At 36.7% G+C, this 22,108-nt stretch overlaps 1 protein-coding gene and 1 pseudogene across 1 annotated transcript; both read right to left on the reverse strand.

Moving 5' to 3' along the window:
- Positions 1–848: 848 nt before the first annotated feature.
- On the reverse strand, positions 849–15,376 carry LOC139978602 (putative ammonium transporter 2). Its single transcript, XM_071988943.1, has 7 exons — positions 14,346–15,376; positions 11,545–11,692; positions 8,647–8,718; positions 6,142–6,201; positions 5,651–5,727; positions 4,190–4,402; positions 849–3,546 (listed from the first exon to the last, which is right to left on the reverse strand). Exons 1-7 carry the CDS (start codon positions 14,863–14,865, stop codon positions 2,879–2,881), a joined length of 1,758 nt encoding a protein of 585 aa, XP_071845044.1. The 5' UTR covers positions 14,866–15,376; the 3' UTR covers positions 849–2,878.
- A 5,164-nt stretch (positions 15,377–20,540) lies between these two features.
- LOC139979257 (U2 spliceosomal RNA) lies at positions 20,541–20,760 on the reverse strand (annotated as a pseudogene).
- Positions 20,761–22,108: the final 1,348 nt, after the last annotated feature.

Here is a 22,108-nt window from a genome sequence, read left to right on the forward strand (position 1 = left end):
CAAGAAAGGAATTCGAGATATCAAGAAAAGAATTCGAGATATCCAAATTTGCAAGAAAGATATCCTAAATATGTATTCGAGATATCATTGATTTGAATTAGAGATATCTGAAAATGAATTAGAGATATGCGAAAATGAATTAAAGATATCTGTAATCATTCAATAAATATTAAAATGGCGTTCCATACCCACGCCTATGTTACAGAAGGTGAGTGGGGTTTGTAGCTTGGAGTGGCCCTACTGTCCAGGATATGACTCGGCTTGAGATTCATGGTAAGTAGATTTAAATATAGTTGTGCATTGATTAACATGACTACGCATTAATACAGCATTGATCCATACTAGGCAATATATTACATTGAGTCAGCGTATACTAGTTGCATATAATTGGTACAAACTGTCGCTGTTATAACACAACACGTAATAACCTACGTTATATCTACCAACGGTGAGTAAAATTGACGTCACAGCAATGTAAAATTTCACCTTGGGAGTTTACTTAATAAAAACGAAAAACTGAAAGCACTGTATAACATGGCAACCCTCACAATAAAAGAGTAAATAAATAAAATATAATAACATAAAAAAGGACTCGCCACGAGCCAGACAATATCGCACTTTCAGGAAAGATAAAAATCCCACAATGCTGAATAAAAATTATTGATGGCGCTGTGACCAATTTAAACTCTGTACATATCTGTTGATCTTTTTGAAAGATTTTACTATAATACAGATACACATTCCAGTCAATTACATGAGTGAAGTAACGATGAACTTTATTAAACAATTGTGGTCTATAGTACTTAAAAAGAGGCAGATGTTTACACTGATGTTACTTTTGCTAGACGGGTACAGTTGAAGTCGATGGGCAAGAGGTACCCATACTCATGCTCTTGCATTTTGGTTGACCTTTCTTTTAACCACACCAGCATCAATCCAACTAAGATTGAAAATGACCACTCTAGGACCTGTCCCAGCTCTTAGATTATTCACCAAATGGGCATGAAATGAGGGAATTTGTTGTTGATTCTATCCTTATTATTATTTCCCCCGGTCTCTTCTTATGACAGTATAAGGCAAATACAAAAGAAGTAAAAAAAATCAGAAAAGAAAAGAAAAAGAGATTTAAAATTGTCTACTTTTATTCTTTTCAATTTGAAGTCAAGCTGATTCCCTACATGCATAATGGTAATTTGTAATCCTCTGTATTGCTTAATTCAGTTCTAGTCATCGCCTTTCATCTAAGCTTCAAGAGACGATATTTTATCACAAGTATAACTACCCTCACCCTCACCCCCACCCTATACCCTCATCCATTCAACACCACCTCTCTCTGACACCGTCTATTCTCTCGTAAATCAGTCTTCGCAAACAATTAGTGCATAAAGAAACTTCCAGTGAACCACCATCATCAAGTCAAATTGCAAACATGGCGAACTGAACGGTTATGTACATGTCCTTGGTAAAGAAAGGGGCGTATGCATTATTTTCTGAAGGAGGTGTGGTCTTGGGATCCTTGAAGCCTAATCACATGTCGGGGGCGGGGTCCCTAATCCCCCAGTAAAAAAAATGAAATTTTAGACATCAAATGATGCATTGTGAGACATATTTAGACTATAAATAAGCTAAGTCTGTAATTAGATCTAAATGCAAGCTTCAGTTAATAACTACTTTCATCATCTTTTGTGAGGTTGGAAAAAGGGGTGGTGGCGGTAGGGGGGGGGGGGAACACCCCACCCATAATCCCGCGCCTGAAAAATATTACAGAAAGAAGTATGATTATTGTCACAAGATATATCATATCGACAATCATCTGTTAAACAGAAATGACTAAAAAACATTTACTCGACAATTGCAAAGAGGAAAATAATGTCCACGATGATTTAATCATCTTTCACTGAAGTTATGTGCAACGATCTCTCGAGTTTAAAATAGAAACACTTAGATTCGATATAGGCTTACATTCCAAGTTACATAGCTGCAGTAATAATATTCATTAAAACATATTAATTTCGAAAACGCTTTCGAAAATGAAATAAGAACTGTTGAAAATATATATTACAATTTTGCATACAGAAAAAGAGCATCGAAACAAGAAACAAAAAAAAGTCATAGGAACCATCAGGGGAACTTTGTCCTGCCATTTATTTAGTTTATTATGAGTTAAACGTATATGGATAGGCCTATATGTGTTTGTACTATCGTGTAAACCAAATAGATTGTACGCAGTATATATGTTGTCCCTTCAAGGACTTCACGCACTGAATATTCAACAGAAATCAACATTTAAGCGTCACCACAACGAACATGATGAAACAGTACTCATGTAGACGTTATGGTTATGGGCCCATAGCTTAACGTTTGGGAGTATTTGGTGAGCATGTTGGTATTGGTTTGGACTAAATGCTGTAAATTGTCGATATTATGTAAGAAAGACTTATAAAACGTTTGAAGGTCAAGTTTACAACTGCAAGTGTCATTGGATTAAACGAAATTAGTTCATTCAATTGCCATAAGTGAGGTTCCGACCCAGCCACCCAGCCACCGCAGCCATCCAACCACCCAGCCACTGCAGCCACCCCATCCACCACTCACAAAAAGAGAGTGTGAGACAAAATCAGATACAAAGATATCAACTTCAAAATAAATTCCCCTTGCAGAAACATGTACTAGATAAGTTAACACCTCATTTATGTTCACGATTGAGAACAATTCTTATTGACAGCAGCTTCACAAATAACTTCACCCTGCCCCCCCCCCGCCTTCCTCCCTTCCTCCAAGAAAAGAAGGGTGGTAATTTTTTGGTATGCTTAAATCTGGTAAGTCAGTACTGATGACAGTGATGTTTATCACAATGTGACTTTCAATATTGTACGATTCATCTCGAATCAACTCGTTTATTCCTCCGAGTTTGTCTCGTCAGTTTCGGAACGACTTGCTCGGGCCAAAAATCTTTTCGGACGGCTTTGTTATCGTCAGGAACCACAAGTACCTCTACACCGTCATTGTCCACAGACGGTGATCTTTGCGGCAGGCTCGGCCGGTCATAAATACCATTCGAGACAGAAATCGTCGCTACTTGCGGAGAATGTTCATTCGAAATGAAGCCCGAGGATCGATCAGAGCCTCTGTTTACCTCTGTGTGACCATTGGCCCATATATTTGTCGGGACTACATCTCGCCCTCTTGAGAACCCCATGAAGGACCTCCGTCTTACCCATTGGCTGTCAGGGTTGTCTTCTCTCATGTGATATTGCAAGCTTCTTATTGATTGATCGTAGGACTCTTGATTAGATTTGTCCACAGTCATGACTATCTGTCCGTCTCCGTCGAACCAATCACCGGTTGATTTATCGTATGATCCGTTAATGGAGTGCTCCACGATATCAGCTCCAAGTATCTCTTCGTGTAAGGGCACTCGCAGTCCAATTGTTAGGTCCAATATCTTTAAAACGATATAGGACGTGACGACCGTCCAACTGCATATGACAACGATTGCTAGTGTTTGGATCCCAAGTAGAAGAAATCCACCGCCTCGAAATAAACCTATGGGAGAAAATCAGGAGAGATAACCACAGTTAGCCAGCAAACTGTTTAGTCAATAAAGTAAAATGGTCAAATCTTAATTAATGGGGACGGGAGGGGAGGGAAGGGGGAGAACCGACAATTGGGGTTTGGGCTGATTTGATAAACCCATTGTCAAGGTTAAAGAAAGCATGGCAACTTTACCAGTTGCAGTTGTACCCATATATAGCATAGTATAGTTTAATAGCTGGGTGTGATAGTAGTAGGAAGTTGAGGGGGAGGGGGAGGGGAGGGGGAGGAGGAAGCGGATGGGAACAGAATACTTCAAGGTCATTTGAGTGTAATATTGTGCCATATAATACTAACGCACCAACGTTTTAAGAGTGATTGGACTATAATGTGATTTCCATTTGGTCAGGTTTTGCTGCTCTAACTTTGAGCTACGTGAATACTATCAACAAAGGTAAAAGAGGGGGTGCGGGTGGGGGTGGGGGAGATTGGTGATGGTGGTTATCAGCTTACATTGGATCTCTTAGTCATACAAGAGTATGACTAACTTCTTTCTTACAATTCTACTCTAAATGTCGTCGTTCCTTACTAAACTTTGACTAAATTCAGTAAAACTACTTTTGATTAAAAAAGAAGAAGAAAATGGATTTCACACCGTCACGCATCAAGAAATCTTCCAATTCATCCGTTTCGCCAAATAATCCGACAGAGAGCATACTCCAGACTGCGGCCACGAAGTGGACTGGAATAACTCCAACGGGATCATCAACTTTGATCTTTTCTATAAGAGGGACGCTGAGGCACGTGATCAGAGCACCTATAGCACCAATGAGAAGTCCCTCCCAGGGACGAGCTAAGGCACAGTATGCTGAAAGGAATAACACGTTAATGGAAGTTAAACGATAATTGATTCCATTCGAATAGAAAAAGACATTAATATTGACAATAAAATATGCTACAAAGATCAAACCTGGCCACCGCGTAATGCACTTGGGAGGGCACCTTTGCCGGTACACGGGATGGTGAGAGGGAGGGACATGGAAGCGGAGGGGGTAATTTGAAATTTGTGATATGGCTGATTCATTCTCCCTCGCTTTTCGGCATCTCATGTCGCCACGATGCCTACTTCATCAGACATACATAAGTTAATCATTTCCTTCAATGGATACCTTCTTTAGCACCGGGGAAAAAGAATTAAGCATTTCGAGGAATATTGAATAAAATATATAAACGGAATAATACAAAATCGATTTGAAACGAAATTTACCTTCTCAATTATAATCATTCGAACTACTTTGTTGATTTTGAATTCAGAAATTGTTCACAACACCTGCATACTCTTTATAACGCGATTCATTTATCCACTTGACCCATAAAAATAATTCAAGATGCCCAGGAGACAAATGGGTTTTGACTTTCAATTATAGATAGCTTTTTGTCATCTCTTTTCGATTCAGTGTTTTTCCCCATTAATTATTACTACTTCTCCCCTTGTTGAGGGAGTCATTTGTGTTTTTTAGAGTCTTTAGGAATTCCATCAAAATAATGATCGCTCGCTTGAATAAATTATAACCAAGTAAAGGCTGTATAATGGATATATGGAATGCTTCAGTGCTAGTGATTGAGTTAAGTGCTAATACAGAAACAATGCTCCCTATGCTTCAATTCTCTGGGCGAAAAGTAAATTGATAAAGTGGGGAAAAAAATTCCGTCCCTTTGGTCGAAATTGCATAGTGCATCAATGACCAAATGAACTGGAAATTTTGCTATCAATTGGTCAGGCTATTAGACTAAATTGTCTTATATATTTAATTCCTCCTAATTAGAGGTTTATATATGTACTCGTAAGACTTAAAATACGAATTCGAATATTTGGATGACATTTCGTCGTATATGATATTCTTGTCATTCACGGTTGTATATTCATAATAAAATATACGTTTAACGCAAATTGTCAAAGGCAATATGATGTATTAACATCAAAGAAAAAGGGACTTGCAAAGAACTAATAAACTGCAGTTTGATTGAAATTAGGTATATTAACTTATAATATCTAAAACTCATAAACATTATTAATATCAAAACTGTTGTAAACAAATTAATTTACGTTTCTTACCGGTGATTGACACCAGGGCTCCAAGAATCCCATCAATAATATACACTATGTCGAATTTACCTCTCTTCGTGAAATAACTGTGGATGTAGACAAATCAATGGTTACCATTAAACTATTTTACAGCTAAAAAAAAGGAAATATATTTTCATTAATTTGAAGAAAAAATTGGACCTCGTTACTTGACCTGGCTTATCAATAGTAATTAAGTATTGAAGCTATAAGAGAAGTGATAATGTCACACATATAAATTGATGTATTACTTTAAATTCTATAGCTGTTCCAGCTAAAGGTTTAAACTATCGACATTGCGTCCATGTTTGGAGAATAGGGAGCACTGGTGTAACTTTCGTGTTCAAGACAAATATCGATGTAGACATAAATGTATATATTATTGCGCCTTTCCCTTGTAAATATTCACAGGGATCAAATAGGTCGCTCTTCGGGGGGAGGGAGGGGGGGGGGTAAGGTAGCGGGAATGAAAAAGAATATACCTAAAAGCGATTCCAACCATTCCACCTCCAATCGATGACGTAATGGTCGACACGGCCGACCTTTAAAAACGAGAAGTAAGAACATAGTTATTCGTGTAGCCTATTCATTTAATGTGGGCTTGATAGGTAACAATATCGTCACCATCTTTGTCATCGTTGATATCGTCAGTTTCATCGTCGCCGCCATTTTTTATCGTCAATGCCATCGTCATCGTCATCTTTGTCGTCTCCATTATTGACGTCGTCAAAATCGTCATCGTCAACATCGTCATCGTCAAAATCGTCATCTTCAAAATCGTCATCGTCATCGTCATAATCGTCATCGTAGTCAACATCGTCATACGTTTAAAAAGGATATATATTCATTTTTTATGAAAGTACGCTTTATTAAAATGAGTATTTTTCCCTCTAAATAATTCATTTCTATAGTTGCAAGAATCGTGTCTGAGATGAAGATCTTGGTTTTGATTCAGTTGTATACCATCAAACATCATGCATTAAATTTAATTATGTTTAATAATTCTCTTTGGTGTAAAATTCACGTGGAACGGGAAGTAATTTGTAAGATAATGAATTTATAAAATGGATTATATCACAAATAGAAGCGAATTAGAAGCTTAATTCAGTTATAGTTGGTTCATTTGAGATCTGGCATCAATATCTTCCCTAACGTAGTCTGCTATCAATCAGACACTGCAGATGTTGTTTGCTTGGTTGAGTTTTAACATAGGGAAATTTGTGTAATGTCGTACCTTGATTATAACCAAGAAGACGCTAAGACAATACATTATAATGCAGATTGGAATTAATTATTCACGTAACTTGAAAATTTATTTATCAAATGCGGTTCTGTTTACAAGACAAGTTTGTGTCTGCAATGTTGACTGGTTGAAAAAAATCTCTTTAAGTTGCGCCTTCTTTGCAAAATGTCTAATTCCTGTTCAATAGCAATACCTCATCATAATAATGTGGTTGTAGGGTCAAGGTCAAAGGTGAAAAGACGATAGTATCCACGATGATAGGTATCGTTTAAAAAATATAATATCTGGCTAATTTACATAATCCCGCTTATTCACAGGCATGATTAGACTATAAACACCTCCCTTACCCACCTCTCCTGCAAACCCCCATCCTAAGAAAAGTTAATAAACAAGAATTCAGTTAGGTTTTATATATTGCGTTGTAGACTTGATCTTATGTGATACAAACATTTGAGTGTGTGTTACAGTATTTACTAAATGATTGTTGAGTATATGTACATGGTTGTACATGGGGGCAACAGCTCACAAATAACCGTCTTGTGTCTTAGCCAACAAATCCATTAGTGTATATTGCACGATTTTACTGACAACGTGAGCAAGAAACATGCTGCAATAAAAAATAATTTGGTCAGAGTTCCCGATGAGTTGATCTATTTTGGATGCAGAAACATTATTTAGCTAAATAAAGGGTGTTTTGAAGCGATACAAAAGTTCATAATGGGGCACCCGCCACTATACCCAGGTCACGCTTAAAGATTATGTACTGAAAGCTATTCTGGTTAACTATATGGATGGAAGATTCACTTAACGCGACAAACCTGGCTAGCGTTAATTTAGGACAAGCACATCGTATGGAACGCACTATATGTAATAAGTAACAGTGTTAGTCTGTGTTGAAGTCAATACGTACGTATGCACACTTTTCATCTACACGTTCATCAGCCTACCAGTTTTTTTTTTGGGGGGGGGGGGCTGAAGGAAACTTCTTGTTGATCCTTCTTCAGAATTTGAAGAATCCGGGTTACTCCAAGTGAGGAGGAGAAACTATCGATTATGTTGATGTTGATTAATTAACCAATTTGTTTAACACCCAGGGTCACAATGATTAACTCTTGTGATTTCGTTCAATTACGTCCTTGGATATGTTAAGAGCCCTCCTTATTTGAATTCAAGATCAATCGACCAAGAAACAGACATACATGTGGTTGAAACGATGTTTTATATTTAGGCCTTGAGTTTTATATTTATTTGCTGGTATAACCTGAATTGACTTCTAATTAGCTAGTTAATCACATGAACAGGAATATGCTGCGTCAGGGGAAGCCATAACTTCTCGGTGTGTCCCGCACTTCCTTTGTATATAGAGTATATTTGTCGTTACATGATCTTCAAAATACCAGTGTTGTGGCCGAGTGGATACAAGCGATGGCATTTGAATGATGAGGCTTAGCAATCGGGAGGTTCCGGGATATCTGATGCCCGGGGCCATATAAGGTGGATTTTTCATCCAAGTTAAATCTACGGTTTTCCCATCTGAAATGACTCTCTAAATTGAAAATATTCCAAATTTGACCTAAAATATTGAATTGGAAGCCACCCGATGTGTTATTTGTAATCCATAAGCCCTTGCGGGTTTCTTCCACATTTGTGGTCGCTTAAGCGTCTCGGTAAAAATAACTGCTGATTATAAAATCACAGGGAGGGGGGGGGGGGCGGTTAACTCAGGAAGTACCAACACACTTACCTTGTTGCTAAGACCCATTTCTTTGATGTTATGCCATACGTACTTCCGCAGTTGAATCCAAGCCAACCCCACCTAAAAGCAAAATGAAACCTATAGCATTATAGCCAGTAACTTGCACCCAATAACTAGTGAACCAATGGTTATAAATTCACATGCATCAAATGAGTTAATTTGGAAGTATTCAATTACATGGCTTACTCAGAGTGATCAAAAGTTACAACCCAATTAAAAAAGAAAAATAAGTCAATGAGAATGTGTACTATACGATTAATGGTGTGAACTATTTGATTATTAATTGAACACTTTGTTTTAACTTTAAGGACATGTTTGCGGATGATTAAGGTATTGTATGGGTATTTACTATTGGTCATAATACAGATATATAATTTATATTTATATATTTTTGCTTTTGTAGTTTTTATGGGGGTGTTATGTTGTTAAGTTTAGGTCAAACACTCACACTCACATTCAACTATAGGTTTTCTAGTGACTCAGTATATCACTTCAAGCTTGTCGTTTTGCGTATAAACTATAATTATCATATCGCAAAAGAACGGTGTTTGTTTTATTAACAATATGTCAGGTTTGGTTGAGCAAATATATAACATGTATCAATCTATATATATATATATATATATATATATATATATATATATATATATATATATATATATATATATAGATATAGATATATAGATATAGATATATATATATATATTCACGTCCTATATACATTCACGTCCTGGGGAGGGGTTCCCCCTCCCCTCAGCAAATAAATTATGCTTAGATGGCGAATGGTGCTATCTTTCTCTCATTCTGGAGCTAACTGTGCCAAGTATTCACCCATATTTTGATGATGGTAATATTTGTTTAATTCAGCACGAAAAGTAGTGCGGGTGTTAATGTTTAAAAATACATTTGTTCTGGGCGGCATTCAGATATGCCGGGCGCAGCCGCCCGCCACCCGGCGTGAGCACATCCCTGAAATTTCAGCGTTTGGTCAATTTTAAGATGGCAATCTAAGGTAAACACACTCCAATGGGGCCTCAGAGAGCTCTTGCGTCAAGTGGTAAGATACATACATCAAGCAAGTGATGCGCATAATCTCTAGAGTAACGTGCCAGTACAACTGATTTGAGAGCATTATCTGCAACAGGAAATATGTGTGTGTGTCTGTGTGTATATAGTTGTCAGTCTACCTGTCTAATTAAGTGTAAATTAACCATCTGCGATGTTAAAACAGTTACAAATAAAGGACACATTTTCTTCACGAAGAAAGCAAACGTTTGAACCCACCTCATTTTTCGAGCTTTATATGCCTCTAAAAATTCAACCTAAGTGCTTTTGAAGGGGTAACTGTCAGCAAGATTACCCAAGTAAAGTTGTTATCGTTTTCGTCAAATTTCTGGCATTCATGTCGATTGACTCAACCTCTCTCTAACCCAAGGAAATTTGTTGGAGATTTTGGTTTTTACAAGAGCATGTTAACCTGACTAGTCGTTATAATGGTCAGACATCAGGGCCTGACATATTACATAACACTGACCCTGTGAAAGAGATTATATAGTAATGTATACTGCTGTATGCATACTACTTTAGCAAGCAAATGCATTTTGCAATTTGTCACAACTATCCCTTTTTTCAACCGGTTTAATATTCACGATTGCCATAGAAAAAAAAAGTAAGACACATGAGTTGTTGTTAACAGTTTCACGAACTTTTAAACAGGGGCGTAGCGAAGGGGTTTTTGTTGTTGGGGGGGTGTGGAGACTTTGATTTGCCGACGGATCTGGAAGTGGTGACTGAAATGGGGGAGGGGTCTGAGGGGAGGGGGTGTCCCCCTCCCCTTTGGCAATTTTTAGTTTTGAAACGTCCTTAGATGCAATCTGGTGCCTATTTTAAGTCAAATTTGATATGCCGACGGATCTGGAAGTGGTGACTGAAATGGGGGAGGGGTCTAAGGGGAGGGGGTTCCCCCTCCCCTTTGGCAATTTTTAGTTTTGAAACGTCCTTAGATGCAATCTGGTGCATATTTTAAGTCAAATTTGGCACGGAAAAAGCTCCCGTTCTCCTTTTCTCTATTCAGCTTTCCTTCTTTCTTCCCCTTCCGCTCTCTTCACCTTTTCTCCTTTTGCCGACAGACCCAAAATTTGCCGACAGCGACCAAATTATTGGGGGGGTGTGACACCCCCCACACCCCCCCCCCCCCCGCTCGCTACGCCCCTGCTTTTAAAGTAAACGGAAATTTAGTTGCTCACAACGTAACGTTAAACGACCAGCGCGGTTGATATCTGAAATGCAAATATGAGATCTTTCTAAGCCCACAGCGGAAATCAAAAGAACTTTGTCAACTTTTTAGATGATCAAACTTTTGAATTTTAACATTTTCAAAACTTATAATGTATTCAGAGTGAAACTTAAACGTTATTGTTAGTAAGTTTGGATGATTTCATTCTAAAAGATTACAGGTAAACTGTTTTATTTTACTAAAATGGGAAGGATGTAATGTCTTTGATTATATCACCGAACATCAACAGGAACCAAACGTCTGTATTCTGATGATTGTAAATGTAATACTGCCATCTGTATATATTTATATATATCGACCAGGGACGTAGCCATAAGGGTGGTGTGGGGGAAGGGATGCCCTTACCCCCCCCCCAATAATTGGCTTGAACCGTCAATAATTGGAAAGACGGTGGTCAAAAACTTTACAGTTGTACAAATTTTACTTGGCGCAAACAGTCCTTCCACGTTGGGTATAGGTACGTCATATTACACAACATAACACACTGTTGTTTGTATATGGATAAGGTCGAAGCCCAGTAAACAACAACGAATATAATAACATACTATATGCAGCTTGTTTTTGTTTTTTATGCATAAATATACAATTACCATAACATAAACAATCCAAAGATGGCGTTGGTCGGTGAACTCATTTTGGGCGGTTCTGCTTCCTTGTCAAATCTACCGGTCCTGGGCCCTAGCATAAGGGTTGCAACCAATCCCGTCACGCCTCCCACGAGATGAACGGCTGATGCACCTATAGGGGCATAAGAATAGAAGGAGGTGGCTAAAGGTCATATGTAGAGGTCATGTCTCTTAAAAGGTTGTATTTGTGTGTGAGAGATGTGGGATGGGAATTAGGGGCTCAATTAATGACGAAATCGTTCGATTAAAACAAGTCACGTGTGAAAAGGTAACACTAGTAAAACGAAATATTACTTAGCACTTGCATAACTGCCTCACACATCATGAATTCATTGGGTTTTAGTGTGACTGACTGTGATGAAGGTATAGCTTATAGTTATGAATGCAGATATATATATATATATATATATATATATATATATATATATATTGACGTGTGGCTTATAGAGGATGGCGTGTTAGAACAACTGACATTCATAACATGAACGCAAGAATTTGAGTAACAAATAAAGCTTCGTTGTTTAACCTTCAAATTTCCAATCCGTTTAGTAGTACGACGAAGATTATCACTAACGTTGACTTCTGCATTATATATATTGTTTAATGGTAATGATGCATGTAGTCTACCCTGGCTTCTTGGAGTTGTCATTCATAACATATAAAGATGATAAAACAGCAGATTTTTATCCGATGATATCCATATGTAAGAATCGCTTACTTTAATTGCCCCCCCCCCCCCCAAGAAAAAAGCGTGACATTAGGAAAGATTAAAATATCACGCAGCTTATCAAAAAATATTTGTGGGTTTCTTAATTTAGATAATGGAGTTAATTAAGCATAAAGTACAGGAAAATATAATCTAAAGGCAATTTTGATCTTGTTTATGCCCACATGCAGAGAGCAAGCATTGGATGAAAATGTCATCTTTTATAACTAGAAAGGTTTCTCATATTCACCTCGCTAACCTACGATCTCTCACCGTGAAAGTCAATATCAACTAAATATACTTCGATATTCCATCAGATTTGTATTTTTACTATTCTTATATCTTATACGTGCAGCTTCTGGATGAATTTAAAAATTGTAAAAACTGTCCAGAGTTGTAATAAAAGAATTCATACAAAAAAATCTCGATGATGATTTGGCCGATTTACATCTCCAACGTGACCAGAGAAAAGGGCAATTGTCAACATTAACACAATTAACAAGGCAGACTACTTTTTAACTTTTTAAAACTTATTAAATTTTTTAAATCTTTTTAAATCTTATTAAATATTATGTCATGTCCATATATAAGTACGTATACCGGCCTTCAAAATAATGTTCCCCCCCCCACAAATGGTGAAGGGTCACCCCTCAACTTTGACCCCTCTCCCTCATGGTCGTGACAAATTGTTTTCCTTTCCTCAGAGTAATATTTGATTATCATATACATTTGATTATCATATATATCACCCGGAAAACACAGTTACCTACTGTAAATCTTATAGGTTTGTACCAAAGTAAAAACTGGGTCGTGCTATGAATCAGTAGTTATGGGTAATCTAGCAAATCAGTTGTTGGGATTTGTTAGGATTACATATATCTTCAATTTCTTACCTGTAATCCTTGTAATCCTTATAGCACACGGCTACCGATTTATCAGATTTGTCAGCACAATCCAGTTTTTACTGTGGTAAAGAACTTTAAGATATACAGTATAAAGTTACTTTAATCTCTGTGTGAATCGGCTGGCATACATCATGATACAGACACTTTGAAGTGCCATACATAATTAATGCCGGGTATCATGCAATGAGAAGAATACATGTTTGATGACGTAGTTGTGTAATACAATCAAGAAAACCAGAGTGAAATATTTACAGTAAGATGTAAATCGTCTTCAAGTTTTCTCACATGCACAATTCATAGGCCCTTTCAATTGAAATCTAATAATGTTATACTATTGGCGTTATCAAATTCTCTATGAGGGTATAAGAGAAAAAACATTGTTTGCTGCAAAAGAGCCAGGCAGATTCCATCAAAGGCTCACCGTCCCTGGATTAAGCTATTAAGGGATGGCCAATAGAATTGGCCGCTAGAGCCTAAAGGCTCCAAAGGCTTGTCGCCCGAATTCATATAAGTTTGTTGATCTTTTGTTTTTTATTTTAAATAGCGGGATTGATAGGGCGGCCTATATAGATAATCTCTGCCCTCTACAGCGGAGCAGGAAGTGAGAAACTTTTAGCCTACCAATAAGAACACTGAGAACAAAACTAGAACTTTCCCAACTCAGACAGGATAGTCTTTCCTTTCAGTAAATCTTGTGAAAAATCTGATATCAATTCCACTGAATTGTTTCCATATTGTTTACATATTTACATGTTTAATATTTCGTACGTCTTCGGGCTTTATGTCTGAGAACTTTATCATCATATGAAGTCAATATAGGGTTGCTCTATCACAGACAATTGCCTCAAGAAGAGAAAACTCATTGTGCGTGTGTCGTGGAAGCCGTACACATGTAGATGCAACTCATGCATGATTCTAGGTTACCCGGATACAACTTGTTCCGTATCATTCTGATTATTGCACATTATTGCAACAATAAGCGTTCCACGAATCGATGCTATGAGATACATTGTTTACCCCCCCCCCCCGCCCGCCCGCCCGCCCGCCTTCCCCCGCCATCATTCTATATATAGCCGGTGACGTCACTATTCTCGAGAATTTCTTGGGAAGGTGAATTCTGACAAAAGAAGGACATTTTGAAACAATGTACTTACCAGCTATGTCAGTCGCGCCCAGCTTTCGTAGCCAGCCAAGCTCTTTACTCCACATCCAATGCGCTGGAATAGAGTAGATGAAAGTATTTATAAACGAGAATAGAATGTAGCTCTCCAATTTAGTCCTCTCTGCCATCGAACCGCTGACGATCGTAGTGGCCGTCGTCGCAAAAGACGCTTGAAAGAAGAACAGGGAGAAGACATGACCCAAATCACGATCGTCTGGAGCTGAATCGACAAAAAAGTATCCAATTCCAACGAATGCGTTGGAGCCTGGATCCTTTCCAAAACTCAAACCAAACCCAAACATCCAATAACTAATACCCCCAAATAAAACATCAACTGCATTTTTGACCATGATATTAACTTCGTTCTTTCTAGATGCACTCCCTGATTCTAAAAGACCGAACCCCGACTGCATTGTAAATATAATAAACGCGCTGGTGAGTATCCATGTAGCGTCATCCCAACGTTTAATATCAGGCACTTCGGTGGTAAACGGCACCGTTGTGTTGTGCATTTTGTTTTAACAGAGAGTCACTCCAAAAATTGGAGTGATAACAAAAATATCCTAGAAATCTTCTAACATGTGATTTTAGAGATATAACAACATTTCTTCGAAACTAAAATGTTATTGCAAATCTCGTTGAACCAGTGATGAGAATATGTTTGCTTCCTCGTTCAAGAAAATTCTCGTCGAATACGAACATGCTGTCGTCTATCTACTGCAATCGTATCGAAGAGCTTTCTTTCCAATGTAGAGTTTATCTTCACGTCTACACTGATGTGTGATTTATTCAGCACGATCCTTTTTAAGTTGTAGAATAAATGCGATTTCCTGAAGACAAATCATCCATTTTGGTGTCATAACGACATTGAAGATTAATGTCATAACCCGGTAAACATTGGATCGAACAAAGCAGGCATTATCGGTACACACGCAACTGCTTTGCTGGTAGGCTGCTATTTGATAACGATCGATTTAGTTCGGTAAAAAGACCGTGAGACCGTACCTCCGTACAATATCTTGAACGTACAACGCTGTGTTTTGTTATATTAAACAACTATATGCGTGTAATCTATATACAACTTAATGAGAAAGTAGCTGACGTAAGCGACTGCATGGTAGGACTATAGCTATTGAATATTCATGATCGACATCGGCTACTTTACTTTTTATAGAACAGTGAAATTATTGTATTTTTTAGTTTCATTTCAAATATACACTGGAAACGAAGTCAACAATTTAACAAAAGAAAAAGGAATATCTGGCTTTAGGATTCACAAATGATTTCGAGTTGGTTAGCATCATGTTTGATCTCTAGAGTAAGGCAAAATATGTCACCAAAAACAGAACTAGTATTATAGTATATATATTATATATATATATATATATATATATATATATTAATATATATGAATAAATATATATTTGAAATCCGTTGATGCAGTGTTTTTTAGTCAGCTTATATATATATATATATATATATATATATATATATATATATATATATATATATATATATATATATAGGCTGACTAAAAAACACTGCATCAACGGATTTCAAACATTGTAAATGTCTGCATCCATTTATATTCCGACTAGGCGTATACTGTATCGCATTGCATACAGTTAACGCACATCCATTGTATAACAACAGTTCTGTTATACGATTATAATATATGCAAAGTGAAGAGAGAAAAAAAAAAAAACAGTTTCATCTAAATGAGCTAGTCTTATATATATTCACGCCGTATTTGTTACTAAAGTTAATTTCCCTCCTATTTTCTGCCGAATTTTGAATGACGTGCTCTTAGCTACTGTAGATTATGTGAAAGGAAATCATGCTACGCTTAAGCTCCATACAAAAACAGCGAATATTTAGAATAATTTAAACAACTAAATATGAACATTTAATGTTGGAAGCGTCATTAGACATGTCAATTTAGACTGCAGTGGTTTATAATTCATGCAACTTAAGGTGGGTTTTGTTTTTGCCTTATTTGAAAGTAACGGTGATCTGATTCTGTTTTCTTTCTTTTTTTTGCATTGTTTGAAAACTTTAGTCTGTGTCACCTCAACTTCTACAGAAACGTATGAATTCTCGGAATTAGTCAATCATGCAAATTGAAATACTGTCTTATCTTCGTTCAGTTTTTACAGTTTCCATTTCAACGTAAATACCGGGGAAGGGGTGAGGGAGGAGGGAGGGGAAGAAGAGCGAGGAGAGGAAGGAGAGGAAGAAGGGGGGGATGGGAAAGGAGGGAGGGATGGGCAAGGAGGGAGGAAGGGGCAAGGAGGGAGGGGAAGGGATGATGATGGATTCGTCCTTTCTTAGCTGAGCTTTATTTTTTGAAAGAACTTAAAGGGGCATTCCGATGGCAGCCCGTGTAACACATATGTTGAAAAGAGAAACATACCGCCGTCTGAATCTCGGTCTCATCTTTACTTACTCGAGAAACGATTAATTGAAAGTCAAAAATCTGAACCAGGTAAACCTTCTTTTCTCAAGAAATTGGAACACAATAGGTTGGCTGTGATGAGATCATGTTAGAGGTTCTTTAATAACTTAACTTCCCTTAGTATAAATATCATTCTTGGTTTAACTTTGAAATGTGATTTAACCTTGATTTTGATGTGATCCCTCACTGAGATGTGGTCTTCATTGGTTCTTCTCATGGATTGTCTTTCATGTATTATTATAAACTCAAATCATTCAATCTGAAATCTTGCCAGTTATGATGTTACGTTTATGACTAAGAATATACAATATCTTTATTGTCAACTAAATGGTTTTTGAAAATTCATAAAGCGTATAAGTGCTTAATCTGGCGTATAGAAGACTTCAGTACAATATATACAGGGATAAGCTCATCATTTGTGTCACTTCATTCTTTGATTGGAGAGTTCAGGATGCTGAATTTACCCTTATCTGGGTGGGGGGGGGGGACCCTGGAAATGTCGTTATTTATATGGAGCTTCATTTGTAAGTTTAACTCTCTGAAGAGAGTTGAAATCACTCCAAGAAAGTTCACCACCCAGTTCTCTGTCAACAAGTCAAAATTTCACTCTTTGGACTAAATGACGCAAATAACATAAGATCCAACACAAACAAACACACACACGTATATAAACACAGAGAACAAACAAGTTATATGTTATTATAAACATATGTCCATTTTAGCAAAGAAATAGCGCCACTTTATAGACGTCTTTGATTCTCTAACTAGATATTGTTAATAGTTGCACGCGGATGTCGCTAAGAACAGCACTAACTGGTTTATTACAAATGATGGTATCAGAAACTATGATAATTAACCTCAAACTTTTGTAATCGATTAATGAAAGGAAATAACAGAGAGCATAGAAATTCATGCACAAAAGAAAACGGAAGTGAACAAACTAGTTTACTTAGATATAGCTTTCCTCAAGGGTATATCAGTTGAGCGTACGTTTTGCCAAAAATTGTGAGATTTTGCCCAATTACGTAACACTTTAAATTACTCGTTTTCAATTATTCGACGATATAGTAGTTAAGTCCCGGTACCCTATTATTTTACGGTTACTTTTACATTATGGCGCAGCTTTGGCAATTTCATGATTTTACCATAGCAACGGAAACTAAGGAGTTTCATCAATTTTCTTTACGTAAATACGTTAAGAAAGAATGTGCATCTTGTTTAAAACATTTCAAAATTCTAAATATGAAAGTCATTAAAGAAATTTATTCCACACTAAATCCAATTTGCTAATGTTATGTGCGCCGTAAATTGGCACAATTATATTATATATATTATAATAGGATAGCCCGATACTTATACCTAGACAGGAAATGGGGTTAACTAGGCCCTGCCATCGAACGAATCTCCTTATTGTATATTTTAATAGTATTACTTATTTAATTAGTTAATTATTTTCTTGATTGTCTTTCAATCTTCAACTTTAGTAAACATTTTTGGGATTGATTTCTCGGCAAAATAATTTGATGAAATATTTTAAAGAAATGAAGGAAAGAAGAAATGGATGAAGTTTTTATCAGCGATTTATTGATCAGCAGAAATGTGACCTAGTAAAGCAATAAAATATTACCGTCTTTTCAATTCTATGGAATAAATTTAACCATTTTAAAACCGAAGGGAACTTGTAACTTTCTATATACGAGTTAATGTCGAGTCGTTCTGTGTGGGTGTGTATGTGTGTGTGTATTTTTGTGTGGTGGTGGGGGGCGGGGGGGGGTTGAAACAAGGGGAAGAGGTGGAGGCGAATGTCTTCCGATAAGAAAATGTAACTTTGACTTTGAAGTAAGTTCAAAGGTTACTCGATCAAGCGATTTGCATAAATATGTTTTAAGGTCTACTGTTTTAAATGTACTGAATATGGGACAAATTGGCTGGTTAGTACTTTAACTTTAGTTTATAATAAAGAAATCATTTTTGTTGTAAAATAAAATAATGTTACACATAGATGCATATTTTTTTTTATTTTTTTTTATTTTTTTATTTATTTGTTTGCCACAAAAGTACAAAGTGGAGGGAATATTCCTTCCACTTTCTCTTTCCCCCTCCCCACTGTAAATGCAGTGAATATATGTATTAATTATTATTGATTTGGCTTGAAGCGCTGCTGCTGTATTCTAATCAACTAAGCGCTGCTGCTGTATTCTAATCAACATAATTATAAACAATTCCAGACTATTAATTGGTATCTTGAAACTGCCGTTAATGGTTCCATTGTATTCGAATCGATGAAATAATGAGCATCACTTTATTTTTCGGAAAAGTTGTTGTTTCCTTTCTTAAGCTTACTTTTTTTCTTTTTACATTTTTACTTTTTTCCTTTTTTTTTTGTTGAAAGGCAAAACTGTATTTGTGGGTTGAAACTCACTTTTTATAAATGTAAACCAAGGTGGAAATGAGCAGTGGAAGGAGAAATTTCAATTAATAAGAAAAAAACACAACATTAAGTTGAAAATTATTTTTCCTGGGCTTACTTGATTCAATTGAAAAGGTCATATTCCGTAGAACATTAGTATTTCTGAATATCAATAAACTCAATAAAAAAAAGAAGAGTTTTGCAGATATCACAGGATGTTTTAATAATGTTTTTTATTCAATATATGGAATACTTAGACAGATATCCGTATTTCTGACATTAATAGCAGATCTAAAAATAAGAACAAAAACGTAATGTAGAAGGAGACTCTCTGGATTCCATATAGATAGACCAAGCGATGTCTTTTCCGTAATTCTTTACTCTAGGCGATCGACATACGTCACTTCCTGTTTCATATGCATGAAAGGATGTAAACCAGCAGAACGAATGAGACCAATGTTAACTAGCACGGGCACAAATGAAACGTATCTTATCATATCTTATCTAGTGCATTTATGAAACAAAACCAATATATTTATATATATATATATATATATTGTTGTGTTACTTATTTCATTAAAATTATATATACTCATTCAGACAAGTATAGCGTTGTATATGACGGACGAGGAGTTGAATGAAGCAAAAGAACGGGGGAAAGAACAGAAGTTCCAAGGGGTGTTGGAAAATGACAACTTCTTCAAATTTCTGTCAATTTTACTTTGTAAGGATTAAAATACGATATGTGACTCGAAAGTGCTATCATTCAACTTGAATCTAATCTTGAAACGTTTTTTTTTTAATTTTGACTGGGGACGTAACTGAGTTAAAGATATTTGCCTTGAGAGAAACATTACATGTACTTTCCATGCATCTGATCAGCCTCAACGAGCTACTAAAATCCAAATATATAGAGTTTTGTCAAGTTTACAAATTAACTTTGATTAAGGTCACATGTAAAATGGTGAAACACTTTACGAAATTTTTGTAGAGAGGAAACGAACGTATTTCCTTTCTAAACTCACTGTAACTTATCGTTTTGAGTTGATTCTTCTCTATATGCAACCGACAGTATATCGAATTGCATGATCCGGATTTGTATCTTTACTTAAATGTGGTGTATTGTAACAAGATAAATACATTGTACAGCCATTGTATATAGGGCTTTCTTAACGCGCTAAGTAATATGCTATTAGATTAGCCAAACTTATAACCCTATTGATATTTCAGTGTCTTTTTAAGCCTTAAATGACTTGTTAAAACGTCTTTCATGGATTTCCAGTTGCTACGTTCAAACTAAGTGAGTACGGCTCTTTTTTCTGTTATCTTTGTATAAAAAATAAAATAGAGGTACTTTTTAAGAAAAAGTCGCCCAGGAAAGAACCTGGGCACGAAAACCAAACTACTGAACGACTGATCCGCTTCTTACCCCAGTCCCCTTGCATCGGGACTGTGACTGTGTGATCATCGTCAGGTGTGCATCACCATTCCCGAAGGGAACAGATACTACACACGATCTTAGCCAAAAGGCCGAGAAGCGAGGTTTTTTGTTTGTTTTGTTCCCACGGTGTGACTCGTGTTCCAACCTAATAGTAAATCGTCCTATTTAGCTGCATGCTATACAATTCTGATCTTATTAGATAAATCCAGCTTTCAAGAAATTTGATGTGACATCTTGAATTCTATATTTTAGAGACTCATTCTTAAACTCTTAAATGTCAATATTGCTAAGTGGTGTTTCAGACATCAATACTAAAAGCGAGGTAACAAATGCCATTGAAATATTCTTCGCGAAAACTTCCTGCAACAGTTTATTTAATAATGAAAGGTCTCATATTAACATCCTTCCAACCCTCCTGTTTGAAACAACGAACAATATATGGGCAGTAAATCGATAATAGACTAACCCCCTGCCCCCTTTTCCTTTTGCTTATTAAACGGTTCATTTCTCCACTAAGTCGTTTTTCAGTAGCAATGGCAACCATGTTTAATTTCTCAGCTGGTTCATGGCTGATTGATGAAAGGTTCCCGCTAATATGTGAATATTCATATTTTATTTATATCAAAAAGTTTGTAGCATTTGATACCTAAAGTATAACGTATACTGTAAGAGAGAGAGGGTTGGTGGAACAAGGTCGAAGATGAGAGGGAAGGGGCAGGGTGGAGGCATGTAGGGTTAAGGGTAGGGAGAGGGGAGGGGGCAGGGTGGGGTAAGGGTAGGGAGAGGGAAGGGTGAAGGCATGTAGGGTAAGGGTATGGAGAGGGAAGGCATATATATAGGGGTAAGGGTAGGGAGAGGGAAGGGGGAAGTGTGAAGGCATGTAGGGGTAGGGAGAGGGAAGGGTGAAGGCATGTAGGGGTAAGGGTAGGGAGAGGGAAGGCATATAGGGGTAAGGGTAGGGAGAATTTTTGGTTCTCATCTTTTCTGACATTTGTGAATTATATTTGTAAATGGAGAAGGTTTTTGGCAACTTAAAGACTATATGGAGAGAAAGATGGTTTCTATATTTCCCAAGTTTGAATTACACTTGTACATCGAGGAAGCATGTAACTTAATCTTTATTCGCCATTCGAGCAAATTTTGATCCACTTTTCCCTAGTTTCCAGTTAACTCTTACAACAGAACCTGAAAGACTGACCTAATTATGTTCATATATAAAAGGCCTTTACAGTCTGACAGAAAGTCACAAAACAGCTGATAATATAGGATACGAAGACGTTTATACCACGACCAAGTAAATTATTAATAAATTAATAGCAATCTTTTAATCATCATAATTGTAGAATATGTCATTTCAATGACGTGCATTGTTGTTGATTATTTGTATTTAAGTTTGTAACTTTCGTTTTGCTTAAATAGTAAAATAAACCCTTCTTTTTCCTGAGGGCA

The sequence above is a fragment of the Apostichopus japonicus genome, chromosome 13, assembly GCF_037975245.1.
Source record: "Apostichopus japonicus isolate 1M-3 chromosome 13, ASM3797524v1, whole genome shotgun sequence".
Lineage (NCBI taxonomy): Eukaryota > Metazoa > Echinodermata > Holothuroidea > Aspidochirotida > Stichopodidae > Apostichopus > Apostichopus japonicus.